A 17,422-nucleotide genomic window follows, 5' to 3' on the forward strand; every position below is an offset into this window, starting at 1 on the left:
TGACAATGAAAGTTAGGATCAGTAGATTAATAGAATTGTTATTTATCAATTTCTCGTAAAAATCGAGCATTCGTGTTTATTTGATTTTTTTGTCAATTTTTGTGCGACAGTAGTTACTGTAATTTTAAAACCACTATATCAGCGAGTAAAATTTTTATTTCTATGAAACGAAAACTGTGTCAATGTGAAATTATTTTCTTGCTCTTTTCTTAGTGATCAATCTTCGAGGAAAATAGAATAATTAATTATGGAAACTAAATTATTGATTTGGTGATAAATTTAGAAAAATTGTATTTATTGTGTGAAATGGTCACGAGAGTGTAAACAAAAGTAAAGTAACTATTATTATTATTAAACGTGTATTCTTATTATTTATTTTCATAATTATTGTTAAACGTGAATCTGTGCAAAGATAAAATATAACCAGATAAAAAGGTTTATATTGTAAAATCTAATATTAATTAAAGTGAGTCTTTTATTGGCAGAGTTCAGAAGTTATAAAAATTTTTATTATAGAACCTACTCGGTGTAGCTGGTTGAAATAACCGAGATTTGTTGCAAGGACGAGCAAATAATACGTGTTTGGAATAATTTGTTCGAGGTCCCTTCGAACACAGTGTCTCCACAGAATTTAATCACAAAATTCGTTAACAATGGTGAAACGGAAATAAGGTGAAGTTTCTATATTCATGTCAGACGCATAAACGATTCTTCCAATTCCATGATCCTTGACCTTAAAACCTCGAATTCCAGGCGAAACTCGCGTTGAATCCACGATCGAGCATCCATCGATTTCCTATAAATTCGACACAGCAATGTTGGAAAGTCTCGACCTTTAAAAGTCCTTCGGTCCAAGGATTCGAGCATTGTTTCTCGAATTCGTTTGAAAATCTGGACTAGATCTGTACGTGAAGCCAAGTATTAAATTACAATAAAATGAACCAAATATCACGAATAAAAATTAAAAAATGTACGCGTACGTAAAAATGAAAAACGTGAAATATCAATGTGGAATTAATTTTTATTAATAACTTTGAGAATTTCTAAAGGATGAAAATATAAAATTATAATTATTATACATTTGAAATATTACGTTTGGAATATTTTTCTGGGAAAATTTTCATTATAATTTCCAGTCATTTCCCTGGAAAAATTTTCATTGTGTATTTCAAGCATTTTCCAAAAAAAATTTTCAATGAAAGCTTCAAGCATTTTTCTATACAAATTTCCACTGCTGAAAATTTCTTAAACTATGGAATCCCTCTCTCATGATATCGTATTAACATTTTTTAGATTCATAAAATATATTGAAAAGCAAAATTTTATTTCACACTTTTATTATTGTTAAATATCAGGATATTTTATCCTCGTATAAAAAGTATACTTGTATAATCGTTGTTATAAATTTAGAACAGTGTACCAGTGTCTAGAATTGAATTCACACTTATCTATACGTTTTATAAAATTGATAGTCATCGATAAATTTGTCACACGAAAAGAGGTCATCGGTGAGAAATGTTTAAGAAGCATTAGGCGACTCTTCTATGTTTAATACCCATATAGCGCTCAGTCAGCGTGGTCCCGTTATTGTTCGACGATGTTTAACCTTTTTTATCAATTACCTACACGGAAATTTTTACACCTCTACCCGGAAATGCTGAGCGTGAGGCTTGGAATGAATTTGCATAGTACATACGCGACTCGTGGAAAAATGTATGGAACGGTTAACGGGGGAACATTAGAGGAGCAATGCGTACAACTAACATTCCAGCAACCGGATAAAAACAGTAGCGTCGACACTGAGTGGAAAATATTATGCATTCGTTGAAAATGCAACAATTTATCCCCTTGTTTCACGATTTAATGGTTTCACGACAATCAATTAAAATATACATCTTAATATTCATTCAACAAACTAAAAATAGTTCGCAGTACCGTAAGAAGGTATTTTGCATTCGTTGAATTATCAGAATTTATCTCCGCATTCCACAATTTAATTTTTTCCATTGTAAAATACAAACGTCGGTACCTGTGCGGAAATCTCTTAACGATATATCTTAAACACACTTCTCGGACGCCGATCGGCGTTCACCGCACGCGCACCACCGACCTCAGTCTGTACAATTTAAAATTCAATTTATCCACCTTGCAATCTGAATTTCAAAAATTTTACGCAGTTTCTACAATCGCAGAATTTAAACGGCTCTCGGTGCCGTAATAGCGACAAAATTCACATCGGTGAGATAATTTTTATCCAAACCATCGTTCAACTTCTAAAGCGAGATTGTTCTACGAATCGATCAATTATTAAGATTATTTCTTTTTATCTTTGTCGAAAAACGATTTCCTCGAATTTTATACTTCACCACGACGTGTGACTAGAAATCAATGCCAAGATAATGGATCTCGAGTTCCAAGATATCTTAAACTCCGCAGTTCCGAAGATTCGAGGAGTCAGTAACCTTGCTATAGCTTGCGAGCACCTGCGCAAGTAGAAGCAGCCACTACTGGTCGGACAGAGCCATGTGCTCGACAGCGCGCCCCAAAAAATACTCAAGCTCGATTTTCTCGAAAACGAAGCCTCGTATCGAAAAACTTTATTCCACATTTTCGATTCATTTTTACACGAAGAATACACCCCCTCCTATTTCACACCCTAAATTTTTTCCTAAAACGTATTTTTACCGCATTTACTTTTTTTATCGTAACCTGTACCAGTGTTTACCACTATTGCAGTCAATTTATTTACAATATCCTTTGCAATTTTTGCGAAAATGTTAAATTCAAGCTGGAAGAGTCTCTCGAAGAATCTCTGCATCGCAAATGTGACGTTGAATTCGATTCACGGTTCACCTTGCACGAAAATGTAGAACGAAACGTTACCAAAGGACTTGGAGGATCGTCGAGGAGATCCACGCGTATTTTTCCACTACGTGCACTGTTGATCCATTGTCCAGGTTCCCCAAGAATGGCGACGTTCCTGTAAGGCATTGTGACTGGGCTCGGAAAGAAAAGTCCGCGCGCCGCTAATTGGTACTTTAAGCTCGCGAAATCATTAAGGTTTTCGCGGCTCGACTTAGTTTGGAAAAAGAACCTCGAGCACAACCCGTTTCTCGTTCCAGTCACGGGCAAATTTAATCGAAGAATTGTCTCCTTTCTCGGTTGTTTCGTTTCAGGCGGCCAGCTCGGCTGGAAAATCAAAGTTGTTCGAAAACCACGAAGAGAGAGCGCGGACGAGGTGAAAAGGGGAGAGTGATTGTCGCGAGATTTATTTAACCTAATCGTTTCAGCGTTAAGACAACCGTTTACGGATCATGGAGCAGGGACCGGACACGAAAATGATGAAAAGTTCCGCGGATTACGTTAAGGCCATCGAAAGTGGTGTTCAACCGACTCAGGTGACTAAGGAAACCTTGTTGAAGAGGCTGCTAGTAAATTAAAAACTATGAAGAAAATTCACGGAGAGTGTTGTGTTTATAAATATAGAACCTTTGAATGTCCATCCTCGTTAAAAAAAACTTTATAAAGCATGTAATCAAAGTTAGTGAAGAATTTCAAGAATTTCTTCGAAGACGCGAATTTCAAATGATAGGGGAATATTTACTCGAGAGGATCGTGTTTGCAATATAGATATACTTTTTTTTTTTTTTAGTAATTATGGTGAAAAGGAGATGGAAAGTTCTCCTTTGAAATCTGAAATGGAAAAACTTCGATTCAGTTTATAAGAATTTAACGAGTATAAAATGTGTCCGGGTTTGAAACAAGCGTAACTGTACTCGTTAGAATACTCTTATCGGAGAGGAATTCACATAGGAACTCACATAGGAGAGCACTTAGATCTGAGAGAATTCATATTCAATTCATTGAAATCTTAGATCTTGGAAAACTCTCAAAGTGGAGGACTTGAATCTGAGAAAACTCACACAGGAGAGTACTTAAATTGAAGAAAATTCATATAGGTCGTAACTTAGATTGAAGCAGCTCTTAAAGTGAAGGACTTGGGTCTGAGAAAATTCACACAGGAGATCACTTAGATCTAAGAGAACTCACGTAGAAGAGAACTCAGATTTGAGAAAATTTACAGAATGGAGAATTTCGATTCCATAGAACTTATATCGTGGAGAACTTAGATCTGAGATAACTCTGATCGTAGAGAAATTAGATCAGATAGAACTCACATAGTGGAGAACTTAGATCCGAGAGAACTCACATCGTAGAGAACTTGGATCCGAGAGAACTCACATAGTGGAGAACTTAAATCTGAGAGAACTCACATCGTAGAGAACTTAGATCCGAGAGAACTCACATAGTGGAGAACTTAAATCTGAGAGAACTCACATCGTAGAGAACTTAGATCCGAGAGAACTCACATAGTGGAGAACTCAGACCTGAGAGAACTCACACGAAATAGATCTTACATCCGAGTGAACTCAAATCCGAGAGAATCAATAGAAAATGAACCTCGGATTCGAGGTCGCTAAAGTTCGAAGAATCCAACGCGAGTAATTGGTCCCTTTTGATCGTTTAATTACAGATGGTCGAGACAAAGGTATACAGGCGACGATGGCTAATTTTAATGATCTTCGTGATATACAGCGCGAGCAACGCGATGCAATGGATCCAATACAGTATCATCGCGAACATAGTGGTGATGTACTACAACGTGTCCAGCTTCGCAGTGGACATGACCAGCATGATATTTATGATAACCTACATTCCGTTCATATTTCCAGCGAGTTATCTGCTTGACAAATTCGTAAGTACAACAATCGTTCGAACAATCGTCGTATCCGCGACGTTGTTCACGTTTCGTTATAATTAATTATCGACAAGCTCGTTTCGTGCGTTAGTGTCGCTCACAGACTCCTATAATCTTCGAGACCGGTATTCGTTGTTTATCTTCAGTTATTCGGTCGTTATTTATGCGTCGACGATCGATTACAATCGGAGCGTAAACACCCGCGAGTTAATTATTTAAACTCGATCGTGCGTCTAATCTAATCAGATTACACATCGAGACGAGCCGTATCGCGTGGAATGTATATAAAACTTGCATGTTTCGTTGCGTTGGAAGGCCGTGTTGATAAGGGATCGAGAAACGGGCAATAAAACATATCAACGGGCAAACAGATTGCATTTCGCGTAAAAGGCACTCGAACTGTACACTTCGATGTCAAAAATATTTATTGGACTTTATTCCCGAACGTTTGTAATTATTTTCATTTTTTTTTCTTTTCGTCTCTCTTGTTCTCTACTCTATTTTTTTACTTTTTTTTTTTCTTCACGTTTTACGTCACACGGACGAATTAATTGCTCGATAATCCGATTAATCCGCGCGAGAGGTGCGACGAAAGTTTTATCGGTTCGGAGCGTACAGTTACACCTCCGGGCGAGTACGCTCTCTTAGTGAATTAATGGCTCCGGTGGGGAGCTGCTGGTACACAAACTCGAGACGATCATTTCACGAAAACAGATTGTTCGCTAAGCAATACAATTTTGCTCGTCGTTAACCCTAATCGTTCCTGACATCGATATCGAATCGAGAGAAAAATGAAGCTCTTATCGTGTAGCTTCGGAAAGTGAGGAAGGAGCGGCGAAAATTAATCTTTTTTTTTCGTAATTTGTAAATAAAAGTAATTACCTTTCGATACGTTCAAAGTTTCAATATTGATATTTTCAATTTGTTTAAATTCTTTCAATTTTTGCCATTTTTTTTTTATTCTTCTTTTAGTCTGTATTTGCGCATAAATACATTTTTGTATATTCGTATTGATGTTTTTAAGGATACATACGAGTGGAAGAGAATTGTTTAAACTATTTCGTAGAAAGGGTGGGGGTAGTATCTACCTCCTTGGTCCCATCTGGTTGCCCCACTAGTTTCGTTTCTAACTTCAAACGATCCCTTGGCACTGTCGGAGTTTGTATTCATCCACTGATTGCAAACGCAAATATTTCTCGTCCTCGTTATTACCACAGTCCCGCGATGTACTAAATTTATGCACTCCGAGATAGAAAATCACGCAAAATACTCGAAGAACTGGGTTAATTGCTATTATCGAAGTAAACTTTTTATCGCGCGAGTGTAAAAAAATTTTAATCCGCATACTTACGGTTAAGAATTGTGCCCGCTTTTTTCTTTTTTTCTTTCTTTTTCTTTTTTTTATTGCAGCCGATTTAACGACGCAACGTCAACTCGTAATTTAATTTTCAGCTTTCCGTGAGAAGGTGAACGATTATACAACAGTGGGTTGTAAAAATGTACGGTAGAATATTAACGTGAACTTACTCTGCATCGTATTCGAAGATCCGGGAAGTCGTCTTTAAATTTGAGACACGGTGAAGAGATCGATGCAACGCGAGATGTTTAAACCGAAATTTATCCACAGGGTCTGAGGTGTGCAGCTTTGGCAGGTGCGATCGGGACGACACTCGGATCGTGGATCAAAGTTTTCAGCGTGAGCCCACACCTGTTCTGGCTCACCTTTATCGGCCAGACGATAGTAGCTGTGAGCCAGACTTTCATACTATCGGTTCCAGCGCGTTTGGCAGCTGTTTGGTTCGGTCCGGACCAAGTCAGCAGCGCGTGCAGCATCGGTGTTTTTGGAAATCAGGTCAGTAATTGCCTCGAACGAAACTTTTCAACGAGTCTCGCGATGATCTCGTCGTCTTGCACTCGGATAATGTGCACACGGTGTCTTTGAATCCCAACGCACTAGCGATGGTACCAGGAATGGTGAGATACAGTGGTTGGGTCATTCGAGACCCCTAGAAACTTGCGATCTCACGATGATTTTTAATTTTCCCGCTCTAGAAATGGTACCAGGAATGGTGAAGTTCGGTGTCTGGGTCATTTGAGACCCCTAGAAACATACGATCTCACGATGTTTCTTAATCTTTCGTTCTATCGATGGTACCAGGAATGGTGAAGTTTGGTGTCTGGGTCATTTGAGACCCCTAGAAACTTACGATCTCACGATGTTTCTTAATCTTTCGCTCTAGCGATGGTTGGGTCAATCGAGACCCCTAGAAACTTGCGATCTCACGATGTTTCTTAATCTTTCGCTCTATCAATGGTACCAGGAATGTTGAGGTTCGATGGTTGGGTCATTTGAGACCCCTAGAAACTTCCAATTCTTGGAAGTAGCAACTTGAGAACTCTAATGACTTGGGAGTCTTGATTCTTTGAGATCCTTAGTGACTTGCAAATCCTAATGACTTGGAACTTCTAACTTTTTGAGATAAACACAAAATCTTTAATTTCCACAAGATGGTCAATATTTTTCGATGAAAGGTGACACACTCCATTTTCCAAATTCCTTAAAAATTTTCAACTAAACACGAACCATTGAAATTGACACAAAATGTTTGATTTCCACAAGATGGTCAATATTTTTCGATGAAAGGTGACCTACTCCATTTTCCAAATTGCTTAAAAATGTTCAACTAAACACGAACCATTGAAATTGACACAAAGTGTTTGATTTCCCCAAGATAGTCAATATTTTTCGATGAAAGGTGACCTACTCCATTTTCTAAATTCCTTAAAAATGTTCAACTAAACACGAACCATTAAAATTGACATAAAGTGTTTACGTAGAGTAAACATTCTTTTACGAAACAGACACGAGTTAATTGAGCCAGAAATCATACAACAATCGGGCGATGACTAAACCGATCCCCCGACATCCCTCATAGTGTTAAACGGACACGGTTCTAATGGGACTCGAGTGCGTACTACCTGCTGGGTAAAATTCTAATTCGATGGACAGGGACGTTCGCGAGTTAAGCCGTTACGTGATTAGGTGGGAAACCGAGCCAAACGGTGCACCCACGTTTCATTTCGAGACGGGGATAGGGGATCGGGACCCCATCCTGCGAATTAAACGAACATATTTCAGAGTGAGCGCCATTACGGTGCACCCCGCCGGTACCACGTGATCCGTTCGAGGCGCGAGCTTCTCTGCACGACCGAATCATTTTCTACTTCCGTTTTACAAATGGCTTGACACCACTGTCACTAAATGGGCCCCAATTCCGATTTAATTTCGTTCGTTGCGACACAATTGCAAACAACACGGTCCCGTGCATCGCGAACCCTTCAAGTGTTACAAATACTTGGTTAATTATTATTTCGAATAATTATTGCACGATTTGTATTTATTAGGTTGTTCGGGAATGTCATTTCGTTTTCCAAAATGGAAAATATATAATTTAATAAAATGTTTATACATTCTACAAAAAACCGTCTTTCATTTTCACAAAAAAGAAATGGAGAATATATAATTTAATAAAATGTTTATACACTCTAAAAAAATCGTGTTTCATTTTCATAAAAAAAAAATGAATTGACTTTCTGAACAACCAATAGAATTGAAGAGACGTTGGCGGGTGATATTTTTACATTTAAAATGTAATTTTTGATAATTATTATTCTTTTAAAAATCCATGGTTTTGATTTACAGTTGAAAATGTTGAGGAGAGATATTCTCACGTATTAATTTTGAAGGTTATAATTCTCATTTAATTTCCCTTAAAATGTAATTTTTGATAATTATTATTTTTTTTAAAATCCATGCTTTATATTTACAGTTAAAAATGTTGGGAAGAGATATTTTCACGCATTAATTTTGAAGGTTATAATTCTCATTTAATTTCCCTTAAAATGTAATTTTGCATTATTATTATTTTTTAAAAATTCATGCTGTGAATACAAAAATACAATTTTAGATAATTATTGTATCACAAAATATTGTCAAAAAGAAAATTTCGTTGTAAATAAATTTTGAAGCTAAATTTCAAAGACACCTACACTATTTTAAACACAACGTGGTATTCTTTAAAGAGAAATTCACTGACCCGCATACATGTTCATGCATAGATGAATTTCACTTTCATAAATCTTTACCGTAACTGCTACATAATACCGTGAACGTACCCAGACGACGCGAGTCGCGTAAAGTTTAATTTTTAAATTAGCTTCGCCTTCTACGGTACTTCGTACGGTAATATTCCAGACACCGAGAGCCTCGAATGGATTATTGACCTTCTCGATCGCGTCGTGTCATAGAACTTTGCCACGCTTCGCGCAAGCTTTCGAGAGCGGAACTCTCGTTGAAATCGCTCCGTAATGGGCTGAAAAGAATAATGATCTCTTACTTCCTTGGAATAACAATAATAGTCGTCGAACGTCTCTCGGTCCAATGGTGGTAAGTTTACTACGAATTCGAATCTGTGTATCAAAACACAGTGAACTCGAGAAAAATTTCAATCTCTTTTTACTAAAAAAAAAAAATGGATATTTTTTCACGACTCATTTTAAAAATAAACGAAAACAAACGTAAGATGTCGTAGTATCTTGTGTACACTTCGTTTTGGTAGATTAATGTTTGATTAATAAATAAAAAAAATTTTTCTAAGCTTTCTCTTCGTTGTTTATTGCTTCCTTGTGAAAATAAACCTCGTGGTTGTTCACAGTTGGGCATAGCAATCGGTTTCCTATTTCCGCCGATGTTGGTCCCGAGCAGCGAAGATCCAAGTGTCATTGGACGAGGCTTGCAAGTGATGTTCTACATCGTGGCAGCCTTTACAACTGTCATTCTAGTCCTCATACTCCTCTGTAAGTGTCACAGTTAAAAAATTCCTAAAATTTTGTCTCTTATCGAATTTCATATATTTGTTCACAGTTTTCAAATCCGAGCCACCATTGCCTCCAAGTCCAGCCCAAGCTGTGCAGAGGGAGGCAGAGGTCACGGAGAGCTTTTTCCAATCGGTGAAAAAATTGGTGACGAACGTTGGTTACCTGTTGTTATTGTTAAGCTACGGTATCAACGTGGGCATCTTTTACGCAATCAGCACTCTCTTGAACACCATTGTCCTCGAGTACTTCCCGGTGAGTGAATTACAGTAATCCCCGGTTAACTGATCGTACTTTGCCTCGGATAAGTGATCGATGGAGTGCCATTAGGTTTTTTTTCAGTAGCAGTATAAAATTACTAATTGTTTGCTTGCTTTACGAGAGAATTCTGCTACGTACGATATTTAATAAAATTCTAAATAATATTAATGCGTTCTCGGTTAATTATCTGCGTTATTTTTAATATCAAATATCTTTTTGCAGCACCACGAGAAAGACGCAGGAAGAATCGGTTTGACCATCGTTTGCGCAGGCATGTTGGGTTCTGTGGTGTGTGGTATCGTGCTCGACAAAACGCACAGATTCAAGTAAGCGTTGCTCGTGGAAGCCATTTTCTTATTTTTTGAAAACACTGTCTTCGCGTTGAGGTGTTCACGCTTTCCGAAACACTTTTACAGAGAGACGACACTGGGTGTGTATCTGTTTTCGTTCATTGGGATGATCATCTTCACGTTCACTCTGGACACTACCCATATATATGTCATTTATATAACAGCTGGTATATTGGGGTACGTATGAGACATCCTTCTGTTGACCATGGCACTCCTTGATAACCAATTTTCGTTCTCCGGTACAGTCAATCGGAAAAGTCTACATACATCCTGTACGTTACAGTATTATAGACAATACGACTGTTTCAAAAAGTATTAAATTGTCTGGTGCTTTGTACAGTAGTTTTTAAATTCAACTAGTCTAGATCTGCGATGCTAAAAATGTACAAACTCTCACTTAGAGTTGTCACTGCGTTCAGTTTTTTGTATACAGAGCGAGAGAAGTAACGTATCTTTCCTTTTAGAGATCATTTAAGTAGAGTTTAGTAGTTTTTATTTCATCATCCAAGAAGATATACTATAAGTTAGAGTATACCTCTATAAGTATAGTCTATTATAATTAGTATCAGAATACTATAAGTTATATTATATACTATAAACTAGAGGTATACTATAAGTTAGAGTATACCTCTATAAGTATAGTCTATTATAATTAGTATCAGAATACTATAAGTCATACTATATACTATATACTAGAAGTATACTATAAGTTAGAGTATACCTCTATAAGTACAGTCTATTACAATTAGTATCAGAAGGTATATACTATAAGTTAGAGTATACCTCTACAAGTACAGTATATTACAATTAGTATCAGAAGGTATATACTATAAGTTAGAGCATACCTCTACAAGTACAGTATATTACAATTAGTATCAGAAGGTATATACTACAAGTTAGAGTATTTCTACAAGTACAGTCTATAGAATAATTACTAAAAGAAGAAATACTAAGGTATAAAATAATCCCAAATGATGATACATCAAAGCATAGAGTTACACATATGTTAGTCTTGGCAAAGTAAATTCCGAAATGGATTAGCGATCGATGCCACACCCTTCCACCCAATTCCTAATCGTTCAATTTCTCCAGATTCTTCATGACCGGCTACCTACCAGTGGGTTTCGAGTTCGCCGCAGAGCTGACGTACCCAGAACCGGAAGGAACGTCCGCTGGTCTACTGAACGCTGTCTGCCAGGTGTTCGGGATCGCCTTCACGATGCTCTATGGTTACTTCTTCCACCTCTGGGGTGACTTCTGGGCGAACATCGCTCTCTGCACCACCCTGGCATTCGGTGCGTTTCTCACGACCATCATCCCGAACGATCTTCGAAGACAGAACGCGAAATTTTAGAACCTTCGTAATCCCGTAACCGTGGATCAACGAAAAGAAAAACAGAAACGGACACCCACCTATTCCCGATCAAGTGGAAACGCGTCTTTAGAGCAGACCTTCCTGGTCGAAGGACTGAAATATCAAAGAAAGATGAGGGTATTGTTAACGAGTCTTTGAACGTTTAGAGATTCGTCAGTTTAATCGACAATAGCAGGACAAAGTCAGGTCCACGTTTCTATTATTATCGCCGTTACTATTGTTCTAAGACTCTAGGCTCTACCGTCTGGTGTATTGTACCGAGTTAACAACTTTGTTCAAGGACTCGAAGTGACAGTTACCGGGTATAGAAACATCTACAGACACTCTGTCGTTGTCCACTTCGGTATACAGAATGTAAACATGTCTCTGAACACTGATAGAGTAGCTACGTTGGCTTATCCTCCACGCGACAGCGCAAACAATCTCTCCAAGTGTGCGTAACTCGCACAAAGTCTAGAACAGTGGTAACGCGAAGATTAGAGTAGTCAGCGTCGACGTTGGGCATGATTCCAGATCTGAAATCGCGTAGAATATTCCACGAGGTATAATTCTAGCGCTAAGAAGGGACGAGAATGTTATTTTCGTATGTTTCTCGACGAGACGTTGCCCGATGATCGTTGTTCTCGTTCGATACTCCAAAGCATGGTGGTTTCGAATCAAATGAAAACATTTGTAGACTACCGTGAGCCAACAGAATCGATACGTTGCGATCCACGGTCGATCTTTCGACTTTCCATAGAGCCGTTAGAATCATTTTCAACGCGTGTAGATCTAAATTGAGCTGATAACGAACACGGAGCTGAAACTACAGAGTCGGTTTTCACGTAGAATTAAGTTTCAACGTTCTCGTCGCAGCATTGGCGTAATCTGAGGATTCTGTATGCACGTCACGTTCCAAGATCTCCCGTTTCACTGTCAGCGTCATTGGTATTATTGTCTGCCCCGACTCTGATGAGGCTACTTAGCGAAATATCAGCGTAGAAACGATTTTGGGCGCAGCTGTTGCATCCTGAAACCTCGGCCAATTGGGATTTAAACGAAAGAACCTTGCATATGAATTACACGAACCGACGCGCGATGAATCACACAAAACGCGTTCAGGATAGACTATCCGTGAACTCGAGGTAGAACAGAAACGGTGATATTGAAGATAATAATATTTATAGCCAGTAAGTTGTTCCGAAGAGGCTCCAGATGCTGTGCATCGGCTTGTTCGTGTTACAAATATGTTTTTAAACGGAGAAATAGAATAAATCCTTCCGCGGAGTCTTCAGCGTGCTAATGCCAGTTGGAGATTTCGATGCTGAAAAAGTAGATAGCCTAGTTAGCAGGAAAAGATCGTGCTTCCCTGTGTAGTTTATCCACGATGAGTTTTGTCTGGTACAAACGCGTATGCACTATGGAGGCGCCATAGTGTTTCTAGAATATACCTTTTAAGCGAAACAGTGACGCGTTGTTGTCAAGAGAATGTTCTAGATGACACATAGATTTATCATTCCAAGAATTGTTACCTGTTTACGATAAACGCGACACTATTCAAAAAGTGTCGCTTAATACTTTCGTATACACTTTTTCAAGAAGTCTCATGATTTGAACACTTGAACATTTAAAAATTTGAAAATTTGAAAATTTAAAAATTTGAAAATTTGAATAATGTATCAAAAACGAAGGAGGTGAACGTCTCTTGCTATAGATTGGTGACAAGGTCGTTTGCAAAAGAGTATAAAAATAATTGTAGTCATAGCGAGTGATAGATTTAAGATTGATGTAGTTTAATTGAGAACAAAAGTTGCGTTAACAATGGGAGAACTTTTATTCTAGATTAAACTAGACTGTTTCGAGTGTGACCAGAAAAATATTACATATTTTATTTTACCTACTAAAGGTATCGAATCTTTATATATTGGATACAAAGAAAGTTGTGATACTTTTTATTTTTACAGAATGGTATAGCTTAATTAGGAACAAAAATTGCGTGAACGATGGATGAACTTTTACTCCAGATTAAATTGTATCATTCTGAAAACGACCACACGAAAATATTATTACATATTATATTTTGCCTACTCAAGGTATCGAATCTTTATATAATATATAGGATACAAAGAAAGTTGTAATACTTTCTATGTTTACCAAATGGTATAGTTTCATTGGGAACAATAATTGCGTTAACAATAGATACAATAGACAAACTTTTACTCCAAATTCAATTATATTATTCTGAAAACGACCACACGAAATTAGTACACGTTATATTTTGCCTAATCGAGGTATCGAACCTTTACATATTGAATATAAAGAAAGTTGTAATACTTTTTGTTGCCCGGCCCATAGTCGCTTGGGGATTTTTACGGACCACTTTTTCATAATTCGACGACCCAGAAATGCCCGAAGTATGCGAGCACACATCCTCCGCTGGGCGCAGGAATTTAATTTACGAGCTCAAGTCTCGATTAATGAACTTGCTGGTTGGCTCGAAGCCGCGAGAAAATACGATTATCCTGTTACGGGCGCACGAAGACCAATAATTTAGAGACGTTGATAAACGCGAGCAATGGCGTCGATCTTCCAGAAAGATTATTCCTCGAGATTATGATAATCCAGCAAACTTTGTTCACAGATCGATAAACAATATCAGACGATCATCGAGGCGAACCCAAAAATTTTATTTTAGATATAAACGTATTTATAGAGAAACGATCGTGTTCGATAAAACGGACAATATTTGTATGTTGCGCAAGTTGATATATAGTGATTCACGATGTGTCCTGGACCTTTGGGGGCCACTCACGAAAATGGAGAGAATTATAATTGGAACGTTATAAATTTGTAAACGAAACGGAGTACTTGAGTCTAATTGAAAAAAAGAAAAGAAAAAAAAAAATCAAAATGTTTAGAATGTTTTAAAAATAGCTTCGAAATAAAAATACAAATGACGATTGAACTATTTTGTTTGTATATTCTGGAAAGCGTTTGATTGAATTTTAGTAAATTGCGTTATTTAAAAAAATTCCATTCATTGTTAAAGTTTTTGGACTCGAGTTCTCGGTTCTTCAGGGCCAAGCAAAAAAAAAAAAAAAAACACATGATTTTATATTTCTCACGGCGGTACCATCGCGAGAAACTTCCAAAGAAAACTGATAAGAATGTTAGTCAATTAATTGTTACGAAACTGGACAAAGGCTCCCACGATCGACGAAGTTGAACAATTTAAATGTTTACGTATAGACACGTGCATGGATATGTGTGTATATTTTCTGAGAACCTAACTATATATGTAATATATATATACAGATATAGGTATATAAATATTTCTATATATACAACGTAAAAGTGTATTCTTCACAAAACGCTAGTTGGACAATAGAAACTGAAGTACAATTTCAATAAGTTCAAATGTTACAAAAAACGATAGTTACCATATTTTCATGTAACGTAAAGATAGTGTTATATAATATATATATATATATATTATCTATATTGATCCGCGTTGAACTTTTATATTGTAAAATAATCTGCGAGACGCGGAAAACGTTCCATAGTCGTTGAACAATAATTTCTTTGAATGAAGAAATCTCGTCACAAAGTCTCGTAGAGGGCTCTGAGAACGGCCATCTTGGTTGCATTTCAAAGAAGATATTTTACGATAAAAGTATTACAATTCATAGCCAAGCCCCTTCTTTAAACGAAGAATAAGTGTAAAGTAAAATTCAAGTGGCCATAATATATCGCAGATTAAATTACGATTTTGTTTAATTAAATTTGCTGTATCAGCAATGTATTGTTCGAACGTGCCTGTGTTAGTTGGTAGTATTCTGTTGAACAACGCATAATTTACAGCAAAGCGGGGACGATTTGTGGGGAAATACGAACTTCGTTTTGTCTTTCCCTTTTGGTTCAAGTTGTACTTTTTTTACTTTGATAACTCTTAATCGAGACATTCCTCCTTTTTTCTAATTATTCATAAAAGAAAGGAAAAAACAAAACGAAAATCGCAAAATCGAACAATTTTATCAACGAGTCCATTGGTCTTCCGGTCTTTTTAATTGTACATTTTCGAACGATATTTTTATCACGCACGTTGCTCCTCGTTTTTGTAAATAAATTGTTGAAACGAAACTTTATATGTAATGAATATTTATATATAAATATATAAATACAAATATTTATATATAAATATATAAGTATAAATATTTACATATAAATACAAATAATTCATATGTTATATAATATTTAAATATATATATATATATAAGTTTTGTTTCTCATTGAATTTATAGAGCAGGCCTATTTTAAAGCAGTTTTAAAACGCGCGATCGTCAAGACGAAAACGCGCAAGGAAACAGAGAACAAAAGTATCTGTGATTGTTGACAATATTCACGATTTAATTATCGTCCGAATGTGTGAAACAATAAGAAGCTTCGAGAATTTGAAAATCTTGCAATTCTCTATATGATGTTGATAGCCTGTAGCCTTGTTCGAAAACAAGTGGAAAAATAAATAAATCGATAAGTATTTACGACACGTTTTCTTCTTAATGCACCCTTAAAATTGACAATTCCACATGAACAATAAAAATGATTGAGAACCAATTGTAATACATTCGGCATTCAAGTCTTTATTTCCAATGATGCTTGCTTTGATATTTTCCCCTATTATGACTTTCTTTCCGAGGTCTCAAGAACACTCTGCGAGGTCTCTATTCTAGTGACAGTAACAGGCAAGCACGACTAGACAAGAGGTTGCGTGTAACCTCTTTTCCGAATATGCTCTCCTGGTAACCGCACAAACTGGAGTAGCAGGAGAGCACGAGCTCGCAAGAGTTTCGCGTGACTTCTTATACCGTTATGCTATCCTGGCAACGAGTTCGTAAATGGAGTAGGAAAACAGGAGCACGCGAGAAGTTCTGTCTGACTCCTTGTCGAATCATATTATCCTGGTAAGAGAATTCACATTCCGACGCTCGAAGAACAAGATGGAACCTGCCTCGAAGATTGAGTAGGAAAATATAATGGTAATGGAATTTATACGCGACCTCTAGTATATATATTTTCTCCTAGTAAAAAAGTTCATTTCTCAATGGTCGCGAACGCTGTACCAAGTCTCCGATAATCGTCGTAAGAGAATATAATCGTTTGGCAAACAACGTGTACAATAGACGCACGAACTAATGGTATTTTTTGTTACACGATTCTCTAGGACTTCGCAGCACAAAGTACGAGAATATAATTACAACTTCCATTCACTTTCAATGTTAGTGTGACTAGAATGTTTAGTGTAACAATTAAAACTAAATATGACAAGAATTCATTATTTGATTAACAATCAGAATTACAAACGAGATATAGAATTAATATTTAACCTTACGGGAATTGGTGTTGCAGGATCTGATATACCGACCTCGTAAAATGTCAGTGGTTTTCGAGCGACCTCTTTGCTTGAAAGCATAATTCTGAGAACTATGTTCAACCGAACCATCGAAGGTGGGTAAACGATACAAACGTAACACGAAATTAAGAATATTTTCAAAGTTTATATATCCTAAGAGAAAATTGATCAAACTATGCTTAGAATTTTCATATTTTTTCCTACCACAAAGCTACAACTTGAAATTAACAACACGGTCGATAGTGTAGAAATTCAATTTCAAACTGTTGATAACTCACTCTTAGTTGATAATATCTGTGATTCACAAAATTTATGGTCAAATATTTTTATTTTATATATAGTTAATGTATACAATTAATATACATTGAAACGTTAATATCATAAAGAAATTCAATCTTGCACGAATGAACAAA

The 17,422-nt window shown here is 36.7% G+C and overlaps 1 protein-coding gene across 4 annotated transcripts in view; it reads left to right on the plus strand.

The window, feature by feature from the left end:
• Positions 1 to 16,134, plus strand: part of LOC143145669 (choline/ethanolamine transporter flvcr2a) — a 30,433-nt gene extending 14,299 nt beyond the window's left edge. For 2 of the 4 annotated variants that reach the window (XM_076309262.1, XM_076309261.1), the window contains exons 2-9: positions 3,291 to 3,398; positions 4,535 to 4,756; positions 6,387 to 6,611; positions 9,475 to 9,616; positions 9,684 to 9,889; positions 10,118 to 10,221; positions 10,312 to 10,422; positions 11,338 to 16,134. In XM_076309262.1, coding sequence (XP_076165377.1) covers positions 3,315 to 3,398; positions 4,535 to 4,756; positions 6,387 to 6,611; positions 9,475 to 9,616; positions 9,684 to 9,889; positions 10,118 to 10,221; positions 10,312 to 10,422; positions 11,338 to 11,599 — 1,356 coding nt within the window. In that variant the 5' untranslated portion in view covers positions 3,291 to 3,314 and the 3' untranslated portion in view covers positions 11,600 to 16,134. Of the gene's footprint in view, positions 1 to 3,176; positions 3,399 to 4,534; positions 4,757 to 6,386; positions 6,612 to 9,474; positions 9,617 to 9,683; positions 9,890 to 10,117; positions 10,222 to 10,311; positions 10,423 to 11,337 lie in introns of all 4 variants that reach the window. The other 2 variants (XM_076309260.1, XM_076309263.1) reach the window with 2 other exon arrangements.
• Positions 16,135 to 17,422: the final 1,288 nt, after the last annotated feature.

Source organism: Ptiloglossa arizonensis, chromosome 4 (assembly GCF_051014685.1).
Source record: "Ptiloglossa arizonensis isolate GNS036 chromosome 4, iyPtiAriz1_principal, whole genome shotgun sequence".
Classification (NCBI taxonomy): domain Eukaryota; kingdom Metazoa; phylum Arthropoda; class Insecta; order Hymenoptera; family Colletidae; genus Ptiloglossa; species Ptiloglossa arizonensis.